The 16,870-nt window shown below is 42.2% G+C and overlaps 1 protein-coding gene across 1 annotated transcript in view; it reads right to left on the reverse strand.

The window, feature by feature from the left end:
* LOC125748204 (Krueppel-like factor 12) overlaps positions 1-16,870 on the reverse strand; it is a 45,086-nt gene that overhangs the window by 11,920 nt on the left and 16,296 nt on the right. Inside the window, exons 2-4 of the mRNA XM_049024134.1 lie at positions 15,835-15,917; positions 6,227-6,761; positions 1,979-2,114 (exon numbers count right to left, since the gene is read on the reverse strand). Of these exons, the coding sequence (XP_048880091.1) occupies positions 1,979-2,114; positions 6,227-6,761; positions 15,835-15,900 (737 nt within the window). The 5' untranslated portion in view covers positions 15,901-15,917. The remainder of the gene's footprint in view (positions 1-1,978; positions 2,115-6,226; positions 6,762-15,834; positions 15,918-16,870) is intronic.

The following is a 16,870-nucleotide window of genomic DNA, read 5'->3' on the forward strand; positions in this document are numbered from 1 at the left end:
TTTAAATTTGAAATAATTCATTGTCAATGGGTTAAGCAACTGACTAATCAGAATGTTATAAAAAATGAAATTGTTTATCTACAAAATAACTGTGCAAAATTGTATGCTGTCACACGAAGATGTTTTCCCTGTAAGTGCCAATAGCATATCCTCATGTTATCCGCAAACATATCAAGTCCATTTAAATTATACATTTTGCCTCATCTCATCAGCAATACAGGCCACTTTTAGTGAAAATGAAGTGATCAAAACTGATAAGCAAAAGTAACATGTCGCTAATTACATCATGTCATTGCCTATAAGCAGCTTATTAATGAAGGAGCCGTTTAATTCAGCCCACACTGTCAAAAGATGTTAAAAAATACTTCCTCAATCCAATTAGTGTATCTTTCATGGATGTAAACAAGTCCGGAAAAGGTGAGGATTCCCCAGCACTTCTGCCTTCTGTGTTCACCTTCATGCACTGACTGATGTGTGCTGGGGGGGTGTTTTCCACCCAGGTGGCTCCAGCTCAAATGGGGCTCTCAGAGATCCCCCCCCCCCAGTCCCTTTCAGAACACTAGACAGGATTCGGATTCCATGCCATCTGCACGCCTCATCTTTCACCCATGAACTCCGCACTAACACAGCGATCAGAGGTGGAATTTCTCCCTATGTCGAGCTGAACACATACACACACACACACACACATGCACACACACACACACGCACACACACAAGTATGTAATTATATCTCCATTCATTTCTATGGGGAAAACTCTAATCCCAACATGACAACCTTAACCCCTACCCAGCCCTAACCATAACCATAAGTAACCAAACTAAATACAAGGCTTTTGGCTATTTCAGTTTTTTGGCTGCAGTCAGATATTTATCGAGTTTCTCCTTGTAAGTAGCAAAAAAGTTCCTATAAGGTCAAAATAATTGTTATTATTGTTATTATTATTATTGTTATTGTTTTGTTATTATGTTATTACATCAAGAGTATATTTGGTCCCCAAAATGTAATATATACATGACCACGCACACACACACACACACACACACACACACACACACACACACACAGCAGAAGGCGTTGTACTATTAGTCTTCTACTATTAGCACAGTTAGTTTGTTTTTTAACAAAATGCTAACCCATGCAGGTATTTTCCAAAAGACATTTTTGGTAAGTGCCTGTTCTCAGGAGTACGAGAGGAATTATCCTCCTGGGACATGAACCGCCAGTTCCAATGTAATGCAACAACATCCATGCATCCATCCATGCATCCAATCGTGCATCCACGCATCCATCTATCCATTCCCAAATCCTGGCTGGGGTACACAGCCACACACGAGGCACACACGCACACACACACAGGTGTGTAATTATATCTTTGTGGGGACTCTCCATTCATCTCAATAGGCAAAACCCTAACCCCAACAATGACACCCGTAATCCCCACCCAGCCCTAACCTTATCCATAAGTAACCAAGGTAACCCCATCCTGGGTTATTACTGCCTTGTACCTATAGCTTCCAGGAATGGCTCAGGACCCTGAATAGGATAAGCAGATACAGAAGATGGATTGATGCTATTCAAGGGCCCCTGTAAAGTGCTGGGGCCCATGAATCTACTGGGGTATCCAGGCCCCTACTGACCCCAGGCGCAGAGGACAAAAACATCAAAGTACAAACACAGATTTTGCCATCAGATAAAACTGATAATAAGTCTCAGGATTAAGTTCAAAATGTTAGCTGCAGTCTTTTCTAAACATCTCACCAGATTTGGGTAATTCAGGTCCAGAGAGTACAAGTCCAGACCAATAATTTGTTTCAATGAACCAGTTGAGTATAAAGAGTCACAGTCACAGAGTACTCAACTGGTTGGTTGAAACAAAATTCCGGCCTGAACCTTTACTCTCTGGACCGGAATTACCCAACTCTGCATCTCACACACTACAAGGATTGGAGGAGAAAAGTAATTATTGCTACTCACTCTTGTACGGCTCTCGCTATAGAAAGGGCAGTAGATCCCGTTTCATTAACACTGTCTAAGGTCACATTTGGCAGGTCATCATCGCTATCACTTTTTATTTGCCTCGGCGACAAGCTGTTCGTGTCGGTTTGCACTCCTGAAAAAGAAAAAACAAGAAGAATGGAATTCAGTCAGATAATTGAGACGCTTAACTTGGAAAAAAGCTGATAAGTGTTTTCACATTTAAATACTTCTTAGTAAGGAAGGTTTCTCCAAACATCAAGGTCCTTTCATTTACAGGCAAAATGGGAAGAAGACCGTAAAACACTGAGAGGTAGTTTTGTCTAATAAAGAAAAACAGGAAGGATTTGAGTTTAATTCCGATACATTAGTACTATTAAAATAGAAAAAGAATAATAATTAAAAGGGCAAACACTGTCCTGTAAGTCATATAAACATTCAAAATGTTTTTCTGAACAGCAATGAAACAAAGCTGTCATCACTTAACCAACTTACAGGCTCTGTAGCTGTAGATAACACATGTAGCGTAAATGCAACCCTTCCACAGACTGCTACCTAATATTTCTCCTGAGGTCAGTGTAAGCTTGTGCGCTCCCAGATTGGACTTCTGGCGGGCAGTATTTCACGTCACACCCCCCAGGCCCTCCTTCTGTCAGGACTCGTCACCCCCCCACACACACCCCCCCATCCCATTATCAGCTTTGGGGCAGACAAGCCCGCCAGTCTGTCATGATGGAGAACCATTTCCTGCCGTGAGGGACTTCGGCACCAGCGAGAACTGTCCCCACCCACTACCTAAAAAAAACAGCACGCTAACCACACACCATACCCTGCCTTATCCTTGGGCTGGGAACCCGAATTTTGGTTCTTGTGCCGGAAAAATATTAAGGCCGTGAAAAGGATGGCCAGTGGACGTAGGTGCCTGCTCATTCCCAAAGGTGTTTTCCCATTTTTTCTTATCATACTACTTGTAATTGTCTTTCTGATGTTTGCTACAACGTTTCAGATTAAAATAAAAGCATAACCAAAAACCCCAGGACTCCCAGTACGCCCCACAGTGGTGATATTCACACTGAACAATGGGATGTTTTATTTGACTGTTACATAACAAATGAACCTCGAAAATTAAGTCCTCCGATTCCCAGAGCCCCAGAGATCCTCCCAACTTGTGTGTCGTGACTGGCTTCAGCACAGAAACCACGTACAGAAATCGCCATTCCATCGTGCAGTGATATTGTGCCTAACAATATTCCTTAACAAATAAGCCAGAAATATAAGAAAAACGTGACTGTTAAAAAAATATTGAGAATAGGTCTATTTAAATTCAGGCTGGATTAAGTCAACAGCCCAGTACTAAGCAGTAATGCATTGTATTGGCCTATAAATTAATGCGCCAAATTGACCAGTGTCCTGCAAATGATCGATTGGATGGACAGATCCATTATAAATTACCTATATATTTTTTTCTACAGCAAGTAATTAATCAGGTACAATAACATCAAGCCATAAGCATTTTGGGAAAAAATGCACTTTGTATCCCCAGAGCTTCACCAGCAATGATAAGCCAATGATAAGCATGTAAAGTGTCACATGACGCAGATACGTTGCAGTAGAGGATACCGTACGGAAAACTTCCTGGAATTTGTGGAGGAAGCGGATTCAATCTCCGAACCTTGATGTCCGTTGGTACTTCTCATAACACATAAGGTGGAGAATGTGGGCACCTTCTGCATTCTGGTGCGACCTCCAAGGCAACACCATGTTTTAGTTTCAGCTAAAAATCCTCACTATTCATTTCATTTTTCATGGCATTTTTGTGCTAAACATGCATGCAATTTCCTAGTTATCTACATGTTAACGATTGTTATTCACTCTGTTACTGCAGTATGTATAAAACATTCTGAGTAACAGTATTACTATAGAACAAAAATAATTTGCATAAATAACCAATGCATCATATTTTAACACTATTATGCTTAGGTTGGGGTTTGTTAAATAATTTGCCTAAAGTACAATTTTGATGACCAAATAAGCAATTTATTACTATTATTCTCTACTAGATAAATTATACAGAAAATGGATAGATGGACTGATTAGCAAGTTATTAGGTCACAAAAGTCACTATTCAAATTTCTAACATCAGATTATATACACCAGCTGTAGAAAGAACTGGTAGACTCATTATTTGACTTGGGTCTTTCGGTAACATTGTACCACTGGAGTCCCTTTGCAGACATGGCTGGTAACACCTTTATGTCAAATAAACTGGTGATATTATGTGAAAGCTGTCTTGTTAACTAAAGGCATAGTGAAGTATGGAACCGGAACAGTGAATAGCATCGAACCAGGAATGCCAATAGGTCATTAATGTCAAAATGCTCTTTGTATGATGCAGTCAAAATTAATATAGTTGCATTTTTTTCACGTACAAGTTAATGTTTAGAGAAAGAATAAAAGGCATGCTTAAAAATTAAAAAGGATATGTGAGTCTCATTGTATCCTGTTCCTGTTGTTTCAAATCTAGGTTTGTTTCCATGGTAACCATCCAGACATTGAGCTGATGAGAGGGGTGTAAGGCTTCTGGAGGAAGATGGCCAGTCTGTACCTTTGGAGCACAGACAGAGTGTAGAGGAAACCCTGGGAAACCCTGGGGGGTACTGAAATATGGCTACCCCCCACAATTAAGAACTCTTGCCTCATAATGACAATTATTCTCTGAAATTTGGCCCTTAAAATACACAGCAACTTTTCAAATACATATCCAAGGATTTGTCAGTGTGCATCATATCCACAAACAATTCTTTCTCCAAACAAAAAGCATGTAATGTAACCCTTACACCAGGTATCGGCACACTTCAAAATTTTGGTCAGCAGTACACATAAGCAAAATATATTCTGTTTTTGGACAAATACGATTCAAAATACATTAATTGACTGCAAGTACAATACCATTAATTCTGGGAAAATGTAATCGTTGGAAACTAACAAGCATAAACAAAGCAACAAAACATATACTGAATTAAGAAATTTACTGGGGGGCGATGTCTGAGAGAAAGTTCCCTGCAGTAAACCTGCGGTATACATTAAATATTCTGTTCCAATATCAACTTCTAGCCAGTGCAAAACACCCTTTTCCCACTATGTTGTTACAGAGTCAGGGTGGGATGGCTGTTTCTGTGTACCTAAGTAGTTACGGCACCACCCATATTTAATATCATCCCCACCCTATTACATAAGCCGAATCTCTGTTCTGCCTGATTCTGTGGTGGGTGAACAGCGTTTAAAAGCCTCTCTCAAAGGATTCTGGCCTACCAGAGTGGGGAGGGCACGGAAATCCCAGATAAACAACAATTACACAACAGACAGCTCCCTAGTGTTCTGCTTCAGCCTCAGCAAGATTTGATAGCAACACCCATGGCTCTTACGGAGCTTTCGAGAAACGGGTGCAGAGCCGCACCCTCTAGGAAAGTGGCTCCAGAGGAACACATCATGAGAGGAGCAAGCTAGGTCTGAAGCCTCAAGCCTTAGCAGTGAGTCAGGAGTAACACAAGATGCGTGGTTCTGATTAAAGTAATAGAACAGCCCAACTGGCCTGAATTACCTGGATTTTGGGGCAAAAAGAAGAGAAAAGCTTTACTTCACAAGGTCCCTTTATCTTTTAAATATCTTCTCTCTGAACCAGTATGACACTTCTGCCTTTGGACGTTCCCTCCGTTATCTCTACACTGTACACAAAAACATTTCTTTTTGCAGTTTCTCTATTCTTGGGTGAGGAGACAAAAGACGCAGCATGAACACGAAAAGCGAAAAGACCAAAATCTTCTTGTAATAGAAGGGGGTATTAAACTAACATCTTGGAGTGGTACCTTTAAAAGGCTGAGAATAGCAGCTGTACTGCTGGATTCTGTGACATCATTCCTCTCCCCTCAGCAGCCCTCAGGACATGCTGCTCTTAGTCAGCCACTGTAATTGCGACCAGCTACCAAATTTCTCCTTTGTGTCTCCAACATGCCAGCCAGTCAATAGCAAATCCGGGCATTGCCGAAGGATGTACGCTCAGATTCCACGTGGAAATTTGGTCATTCATAATGGAACTTTCAATAAATGACCGTGCGTTCGAGTAACAACTCATAGTTAGTAAGTCACATTCTGGGGAAAAAAAAACTAGCAAAGTAAAAAAAAAAAAATAAAGAACATTGCATAAATCTGAAAACAGCGAATTATATGGGAACGGAGAATGTTTCTTACCTTTGCCCTGATTCCTTGCCTCGTCCAGCAGAGGTAGCATGATGGTGGAGTTCAGGTTCCCCGGTGAACGCACGGCGGTGTACATTAGGGGCACCACCACGGGGATGCGGTGGACATGGCTGGGCAGCTTGTTGGACTGAAGGTTAATGGGACTGGAAGGCGGGACCGGGTGGATGATGTGCAAAAACGGCTGGCCCCTGACTCCGGAGGGAGGCGGGGCCGCCAGGGGCCCCTGCGCCAGCATGGTCGGCACACCCGTCGAGGAGGCCGAGGACACGGAGGTGATGACCGTGGGGGACGAGGACGCGGACGACGAGGAGCGGCACGGCGAGAGAGCGGAGGTCACGGGCGACGACTGCGACGACAGCGGGCCCGAGTGGGGAGAGGTCCTGGCTTTGTTTATGGACAAGTCCACGGGCTCCGTCTGCGTCTGGAACTGATCAGAGGAGAGGAAGTCCTCCGGCGGCTCGGCTTTGACTTTGCTCAGGAGGAGGGGCACCGCTTCCATGCCAGGGTAGCTGTGCACTTTGGGCGACTGCGGATGGGAGAAAGAGACATGAAAGGTAGATTTTTCAAAAGACCTTCCAGCGCAGCCGGTGACAGTGACACCAGGAGAGCGAAACACCGGCATCCATACACAGACTGATATAAATATGTACTACACACCGGCTGATACGCTCACAGAGACGAGCTTCTGAAGACACCACATACGCGTGTGTCTTTGGGCCCTGGCTCCAAACAGGAGTCCCAGGAGCGAACTCACACAAGCACCCAGGGAACATGCGAAGTGCACACGCAAAAAATAGGGGTGGAAATGCAGGCTACGGCCTTGGAGGTGTGAAACAACTACTGAAGCACTCGGCCACCTATTACGCAATTTTTATTTCAACATGAATGGAATATTGAGGAAATTGTCAAAAATAAAACAGAGCATCTATTTTCTCCTATTTTTGTCATTTTAACGGAAACTAACTCGACCAGCGTTGCTGCCAATAACATTACTGCACTCCTAGAATGTCTTTCCTGTTGTATAGGTTACTCTCCTATTATGCATACTACTTATCATGAAGAATTTGGCAGTCGGAAGAAGAACGACAAGCCCACTCAGACAAAATCACTGGACCACATAGTTTCTCAAAACACATATTTCCTCCGTGTGCCACAGGCCAACGCAGGACATGGTCGAGATTTTCCACTTACCTCACCGGTTTGCTATAGGAATGTTAACACCAGGTTCTACACCACATCATTCATGGTGAGCTGAGGTCCAAATGTGTCCAAAGAGAATAATGATTTTCAATGGACCAACGACGCATCTCATAATCTCTAAGCAGTCCAAGTATTAAACAGTATCGCTACACAGTGGCTAATTGTTGAAAGCTATTTGTTCTTGTACTGGGATACTGGCAGGAGAGGAACTTAACACAGGGCATCTACGCTCTGGTTTTCATTACACACACCGACACATCACTGCTGGCTCCATTCACATCTCTAGTCGATCACCTCTATGATTCTGGAAATATCTCATATGGCCCTAATTTCTTGTTCATGTGAAGCTCTTCTACAAATGTTTTCTTTTGCAACATCATCGCATCTAAATATCACTTTACTTACATCACTTTAATTGTGGACTTCTCAGGAATACAGTCAACGCCGCAATATTCCCATCGTAAAAAAAAAAAAATATCTGTGATTTGCCTGGATAACTCAAGTGGCAATAATGTGGATTGAGCATAAACTTTAAAACATTGTCTTTTTCAAAACAAAAATTCTGAATTATAGCCCTAATTTCATTGAATTCTATGTTCCAGCGTCAACAAACAGTAACAACGTTACAATGTAGGTCAGCTATAATGTAATACAGTGTACACCACCAAGATAAAACTAACATGTAAGTATTTGTTGACTAAGAGATAGAAATTACAGTTTTGAGTCATCAAGGAATGATCCTTGCCTGTGGACAAGAGCTCATTAAATTGATGAAAAAGTTCTTGTATTTCAGCAACAGATGTTCTTGTGGTAAAGTGACGTTATTTTGTTTTAAAACCAGCATTTCTTTCTGTGCCTGTAATTCTGGCTGTGGAGAAGGTTTTAAGAAAATGGCCTTGATTTTAAATCCAGATTTTTCCTGGCAGTTCAAATCTTTCAATCCAATGGTAATTCTATTTGGTAATGTGTTAAATATAAATGATAATATTTTTGAGTGTCTGGTATAAGGACTGGGGATTGGCAGAGATAAAAATTTCAGCTTGGCTGATGAACTCAATTAGTGAAATAAATACATAACACTAGCAAATGGATACATTTTGCCGGCATTGTCAACAGGCTGACATTTTCTGGACTGGTTTCTTATCTGATGCATCTCCTGAAGTTTGCCTTCAAATGTCATCAAGCAGAAGAAGCGACTCTCCAAGCTTTATATGACAATAAAGCGGCAGAAAATATGTTTCTTTCCACAAACACAAAACTCAGTATTTCCTCTTCATGACCCTCATGCTGTGAAAATTGTATCTCCACCATATCTCCATCTCACCACTTTACACAATGCACCTTAATTCTATGCAGGTCAGTTGACTGTAGCCATTTCACAAACTCAATGAAGAATACACATTTTTTTAAGGGTGCAGGGGGAGGGGGTGATGGATTTGTCTCTGAACCCTGTATTGGATCTCTAGGATTTTCCATTGAGCATTCTAAAGAATGATCAATTCAAGCCATTTAAATGTTTCTGCATACAGTAACTAAGGGAAGAAATGCAGAATGTCGCTAAAGAAAATAACATTTATCTGGTTCAGCTTATCTTACTTTCCCTGGAAGTGACATAATGTAACCCTTATGTGGTTCCATACATGGTTACTCCCCAACTGCATCTTAAGTGCTATGACACCCCTTTTGTGCCGTTTTTGCACCCATGAACATTTTGCCTTATTCACACTGGCCGCCATTCTGCTGCACAAACTGTAAAATTGCAGTTGTATTCAGTTGCCTCCCTTTGCCTCCATTTCCACACAACTGGGTATATTTTTCAATCAACCAGCATATCTGTATAACATATAAAGGGCATAAACGAATGATAAGAAGATTTTATTTAAAAAACAGGAACTGGCACTACGCCAGCAATAAATGCCACTACTTTGTAACGACTGATGTAAACCACATCGGTAAAAATGTAAATATTGTAAATGGCCACAAAAAAATCTATAAATCATACAGATTAATTTTAAAACAAAATTCAAGTAAACAGCACAAAGATAAATATTAGCCAATCGGTTTCATATGCATTCTTTGTTTGTTTGCAATATTATTACCATTAGTTACCTTTCATCCTGGTTTTCACTTCTAATTAACTACAGCATCATAGTAGCATCATGCTCTAATGGATAAACTAGACTGAAACGAAATAAATGAAAATAAATTGTTTTGCTTTTAAAAGGAAGCCAGAGAAGGCTTTCAAAATATATGACTATAACACCACAATTAAAAGTTTGGAAACACAAGAGAAATACACAGACCAAGTTGTACAAATGTTCATCAACCTCCTTCCAAGTGCCTGGCTGTTAATTTGACATTTTTTAGTTCTCAGTTATTCTGCACTCATAATTGTTTAGCGAAATGTCAGTTCTGCCTCTAATCCAGATATACTGATATATTTTATGAATAACTTGAATGAATTGGTTGTTATAAACAACAATAGCTTTTTAACAGGAGGTTCTGCTCCTATTAAAAATCACTCCATCGTTTAAACCAGCTTGAGCACAGCCCACCTCCTGAACATTCATCTGTGATATTCCTCTACCAAACCTACACGTAGGGAGGTAGAGAGAGGGACACATTGGGGGATGCCATTCCCCCACTCTGTGTGTGTGCAGTGATCTGTCTTTTGTGGGACTCCTCGACAAAAGCCGGCTTCTCGAAATTGCCAGTGGTTTGTGAATCTTCGTACATCCCATCTGAGCTCTCCAGGCCCACCATGGGATGTACTGGGCAGGTTGCTGGAAGCTGGTCAGATAATCTATCAGTTATTAAAGTCACAAATAGTTGTGAAGGAACCACTGCAATTGATTATATATAAAAAGACGGAATAATCTCACAGTATACTATTGATCACATACACACTGCACCAAGCCCACCGCTATAGACACAGAGGTAGGCATTTAGCTGCATCCCAAAGCAGTCTAAGGAAACACTTGAATCTTCAGCTACATTTGCTCACGATCACTGAACTGCAAGCCCAACGTAGATGTTTATCACTGCAGAAAGCTGTGTTTCATTAATAACTAGAGACAGATCTCAAAAATAACATTTCAACATGGAACACACCCGGTCACCCATTGTCCATAATCACTTATCCATTAAGGATGGGGTTATCATAAACAGCCTGTCAGTCCATTGCACTCCAAACCACCGTTGTCAACTTTTTGGGCGCAGACCCAGGCAGACACGGGGAGAACATGCAAATGCCACAGTTACACAGAAGGGGATAGGATCTGAACCCCAACCTTTGCGATCCTTTCTAAGACATTGACCTGCTTCCATGGGCTTCCATTGTAGCCCAGGGTAGACAACTCTCTTTGTTTGCAATGCCGTCCATCCTTCTAACCAGACTTCCCAAGCCAAAATAAGCTATAACAACTGATTTTATCCAGCATAAAAATCACTTAAAAAAAACCCAACAACATCAAGCCATCCACACCCACAATTGTTATCATGGAAAAACACGTTGATCTATCCTACACCTTTGCTATGAGGCTTCGCCATTAAACCGCCTTAAATGTCTCGCTGCTCATCATTCACTTCGCATAGATTTCTGTAGAAAGATGACAAAAAAAAATAAAAAATTCTTACAGGTACATTCCTCATTGTTTTTGCTCCTGGCTCTCAGCCAAATCAAAACCACGGCCACGAATATTCCCACAGATCTAACTGGAGTCCACAAGACCCGACGAGCTGGTCAACACAACACACTACGCAATTTATAAATTATACAAATGTTTCGTTTCGGTGGCTACACCGCCGTTATCACCAGCAGGCAGGAAGAACCCGGCTTTTCATACCAGAAGACCAACAGAATCCTTGTATAGATGTTTCTGTGTACCACTGTATTATTAATGATCCTCGGTCTCAACCAACAGACCAAGGCATGAACTGGTTCTCTTTCTTATGCTCTTTTTTTTGCCACATTTGTGAAAACGTTGTGGTTTTTGGTCTTTCCTGTGCCCTGGAACTGACAGCAAATGCAAATACAAAGCGAAGACTCACTCTCTTAGCATATCAAGAACATATAAATGTAGGCCTCTCGCTATGCGTGCATGCTATTTGAGGATAGAACATGAAGAGAATGTACATTCTTCAGTTACCATTTTGCTTCACCCTGGGGGTCTATTCCTCATAATGGCACTCGTTAACAAAAGCCGGCGTGAGGCATTTCATTTTAGAAGAATCATTCTTAATTATAGCACTCTGCAAGCTTGGCCCAAATGGTGTCACTGTGCCAAACTGCGGTAGAAGTTCAAGGGTTTCCACTGAGATTTTGCTCAGGAGCACCTGAGTTTTCTTTGATTTAACCCGCCAATTTTATTTTTTTTTTTTTTAATACATGTTAACAAATCTATACGTGATTTATTTAAGACTTTGTTGAACCCAAGAGGCCAGTGCTGGCATTCCATTTGCACCCTCGGAGATTAAATTCTTGTTTGTCTTCTCACTCTGCCAACCGCTGTATATATAGAATAAATGCACTCTACGCAGCCATCCCCCAAGACAAAAGCGGTAGCCTTAGGTTGTGGGATCCGGTCCAAGTCGCATGTCTTGTTGCATCACTGCAATCTTGCCGTCACCGCTTTTGTTCTTCAACCATCGCTATCTGTTCATTACGCCGCTGTCATTGTGCTGTAAGGAGCAGCTGCGGCACTTGAGCGCTCGCCATGGACGAGGCTGACGGGTGCTCGCCGGCTCTGAATGGACGTGCAGTGGCTCTGTCATGATTCGGAAGACCGAGGAGAGGGAGGTGAGAGGGAAAGATCTTTACCACTGAAAGCCACTGTATAGAATCAACCCTATTTCCATTAGACGACACTGAATTTGGCTATTGATTCCGGCACTCTGACACTTCTAACAATCCATAGTTGTACCACTGAATATGACGCAAGCTATACTACTGACATGCAGAAAGGAAGGTAAAGTAATTGAAATTCGGTTATTTTTGAGATTTTTATATATCGCTCTTACTGGGAAATATTGAAAACTGTGTTGCTTGGAAGAGGGATATAGATAAAGTGAAAAGCTGACAGGCAATCATTCTAACATGAATAGTTGTGCCATAGAGCCCTGAGCATCGCAATCATGGCAGGACCAGCCAGAACAGAAAACACATAACACCAACAGTGTGTCAACATGTCACCAACGCAAAAGATCCACTAATGTGAAGGACTGCATACGTGACTGCATCAACCTGTTTTTTGCGTCTGCGCTTTCTCGCGTACTGTGGACGCCGCTTCCACACTCAGATCTCATTTGCATAAGCTGTAGCACTAATCAGCTCTAAAGAGCGAGCGAGAGAGAGTGAAAGCAGGAGAGAGAACGAGAGAGGCAAGGAGAAAGAGAGTTTTTTTTACATTGCATCTTGGCGTCTGTCGCGATTCTGAGACATTAGCAAAGAAGGCTACAATCTCCATATTTTTCAGGCAAAATGTTTACAAAAGCATACCTTTAACACAAGCAACAATATTCAGAAGAACCTTGCTGCCATGTCACATAACATGTTAGCTACAGATTTTTTAGATAATATAAGTTAGCGTGGCATGAAAGGTGCTCATTCACAGCTAGAGGAGTAACAAGAAGCATCATCGCTCAATCCTGGCAAAAAAAAGAAAAGAGAAGCGCTCAGTTTGCTAAGTGCAGCGATAAGTCCGAAGGAGACTCTGCTAATTTGACACTCTTAAACTGTACATATATGTGGGCCCTAAATTGTAACCAATCAATAGGAGGCCAAATGGCAGACTGAATGGAAAATGCCACTGATGCTGATGGTTGATAAAATAGGCCAATAGTAGGTTAAACGTTATTTAGTTTTTCATAACAGGTATTACGTAGGAAACTTTGCACAAATATGGTGCTTTCTTTTAAGTGTTTCGCAGACTATCCACAGAGCATGCAACGTCTTGGAATATTTTAGAGCAGTGTGTGGTCATTTGCTGAATGCAAAGCCATGCGCTACTCGTATTTGACAGCGATGTACTGTGGTATATGTGTGTGTGGGGGGGGGGGGGGGGGGGTTTTCATTGTCCTGTTCCTTGTGTTTAATGTCTGACGTCTTATCCAGTATTACAGTGGCATAAGTATGACAAACATAATCTTCACACAACTGGAACATGCCACCCGCAGGAGGTATACAGATTGTGGCACATTCTCCTATTACTGACAATTTCTTAAATAATATTCCGTGGCATTAAGCCTAAATGTCACTTCTGCGTAGCAGCTGAAGTTTCACTCGACTCATATCAAGACAAATGGAAGAAAAACAACAACAAAAAAAAACTTTCAAACCCCACCCACCCATCCTCTCACTCTCCCCCTTCACCTTCACTTTCTCTCTTACACTAACTACTTCTGTCTCAACAAATGGTCCTGGCTGAGGCATCCCCCCCCCCCCCCACCAAGAGGACCATGTGACTTCACCCGTGCTGTCGGGCCGGCCGGCCGAAACGTGCTTTAATGAGCCCGATGCACTTCAAACAGACCTTCTGTAGTTTGCACACATCCTGCTGCCTAACGACATGACTGGCCTACATCTGTTTAATAAAAGCCAGCATGAAAAAAAAAACACTCTGCAGGTCAATGTACATTCAGTACATTAATTTTTTCTTTACATTTTGGTTCTGCGTGACAGTTTATCCTACTGGATATTAACAAGTATAATTTTTGTTCGATATCTATCCCATGGATAACAGCAGGCTTCCTCCATTTAACTTTCAGTTACTTGTAATAATATTATTATTATTATTATTACTATTATTATTATTATTATTATTATTATTATTAATAACACTAACACTTGATTGATCTCTACGGGGAAATTCTCCTTCTGCATACCCCGTCTTGCTCTCCCAGACACACAGAGATGTGAGAGCTAGCTTGGCAGCGAAGGGCAGCCACCTGCAGCGGCTCCCCTGGAACTGGGGGTTAAGGGTCCTGCCTAAGGGCTCACGGACACGATGCTATTCTGCCGGGGTCAGGCTCAAACCAGCGACCTTCAGCTCACAAGCACAGAGGCTTAACTCACTCAGCCACACATTACTCCCAGCGTTAACTGGATCTTTTAAGTTTATTTACTTACTTACCAACACTCATTAGTACATTCATTGACGCTGCTCATAGCTGGGAGTACAAGCGCAATGGGAAGTTGCGAGACCTCAGCTGCAGTGCAAACACTTATATACAGAACAACGAAAAACCGAGGCCCACAAGTAGCAGGGCGACTGGCCGCTGAAACGCTCGTTAAGCTTCACCAGCTTTGGCTAACTCTCACACAATTACACCAGCGACGAATGTACAGAGACGATAACCTATAAGGTCCAGGCATTTCCATCAACAGACAAGCATCAATGTCTGAATGGTATAAATAGCAGAGATTCTGGATTGAATTATCACTAAGTATCAGACCGTTTGTCAGAAATGCACCATTACCACAAATTATAATGGACAAAAGAAGAGGAAGTGTATTCCACAGCTGTATCATCAAGGCGAAGCTGGTGTTGCCTGGTAACGGTTTCAGCACGCTTGATTTTAATAATGGTCCAAAATGTACAGCTGGTTAATTTTCTCAAAATACCAGGTTAAGGGCCAAGGAAAAAAACAAAAAACAACAAAAAAACGATCTGCTCTGATTTGAAATTTTTTGCACTTTAAATGCTAAGATTCTGTTTGAATAGTGTCACTTTTTCCAATGGTTATAAAGACTCGAGAGGTTCAGCCACAACATTTGAAGAAAAAACACAAATTCTCCGCCTTAGCCCGTCTGTTCCCTTGAAGAAAAAAAAAATGAGACCAGATTCATAGGAGATGCGTTTCCTTCGCCTCGACGTTCACGCCAAAGTATTACACAGTACGCTGTGAAATGCAGGGAGGACAACTGGACAGCCAACATGGAGCTTAATAAAACCACACACCTACATTTTATATATACTGGGATGCTAAATAATCCCCAAACCACCAAACGGGCCGGTACTGATTCGTGTGGACACTTGTTGTTTTGACATGCTTGCTTGGACCCTTCGCAAATCTACGCCAAAACGGGTCACGTTTAACGGCCGTATGACAGCAGTAGACTGAAAAGTATTTCAGGATGAAGGCCGTGCAGCACGCCACTCCACTTCCACGACATCGCCGCTCTAATGGCGAAGAGATGGCCCCCTCGGCCTCTGGAGCCTCGCTAGCTCGGGCTAATGGGGGGGTGGGAGTTTGTGGGAGATCCATGCACGCATTCCTGGTCCAGCTGCGGCAGTGAGCTTCGTCACGACTGGTATGCATGCCGGCCAGGCCTGGGAGTAATTACGACTGTGCGCTGCTATGACGGGAGGGAAGAGTCAGAAAAACAACAGCTCGCTTACCCCTTGTTCAGACTCCAGGGGTTCTGCTTTGACTCTGACAGTAGGCATTCCGTCAAGCATTAGCATCCTGTTCTTAATGGAGCCTGCAATGGAAGGACAGAGTAGTGTGAAAAGCCCACCTCGCACAGTGAGAATTACACAGCATGACCTAGAACGGGAGCAAAGAGGGGCAACTGGGGTGCGTCTTTAGAGTATGACATGTCCTCTGGCCTCAAAGCAAAAACCGAAAGGCACTGGTGACGTTGACTGCGAGGTGCCGTCACTGCTTTGCATTGTCACCGTGTAAAACTTCTGGTGATTCACCTGTCAGATCTTAGAGACAATGTACAGAAGAGATCGACACATAACAGGTAACGTTAAGTCTAACAACTGCTACAAATGTGCATTGTTCACTTAGTAAGCGCCTAGAAAGATTTTATTTGTAAACCAGGCCTTTTTTGGAACTAACGACTAGTCAAGCAAACTATGATGTATTTTACTCAATGAAGTCAAGTAAAAATACACAGATATTACAAATACAACACTAATATCTTGGCATAGTAATATGATAAATTCAGCTGTCGATTTTTATTCGGGATAAGAAACATTCACCGGAAAATAATGAACATTAATTTCTTAGAAATAAATCGCATCCAGTATGTACAATCCTGTGACACATATACTTAGATAAAGAAATATTTAGGCCCTACATTTCTTTGCCTATGCATGCTGATTTCATAGCAAATCTATAGGAGATGTTGGCTTTGTTTTCGGACTTGGCTGCATGTGTGTTGGGGTAGGACGGGGGGGGGGGGGGGGGGGTGGGGGGTAGGACGGGGGGGGGGGAAGCTTGGCGTTCATTCTCAGTTCAGCCTCCCCTGACATCTAGGAATGACAAACGCTTGTGTTCACTCTGTTACACATAGTATGTGTAAGAGATGTTTTTTCGCCTTCCGATTTATTTTTGTGTAAAAACGATCCTTGCACTGCTTTGCGTATGGACAGTGGGGGATGACCCTCGATGGCCTTGCAGCTGATGTGAGAGGGAGACTAGGAG

This window comes from Brienomyrus brachyistius, chromosome 1 (assembly GCF_023856365.1).
Source record: "Brienomyrus brachyistius isolate T26 chromosome 1, BBRACH_0.4, whole genome shotgun sequence".
NCBI classification, from domain to species: Eukaryota; Metazoa; Chordata; class Actinopteri; order Osteoglossiformes; family Mormyridae; genus Brienomyrus; species Brienomyrus brachyistius.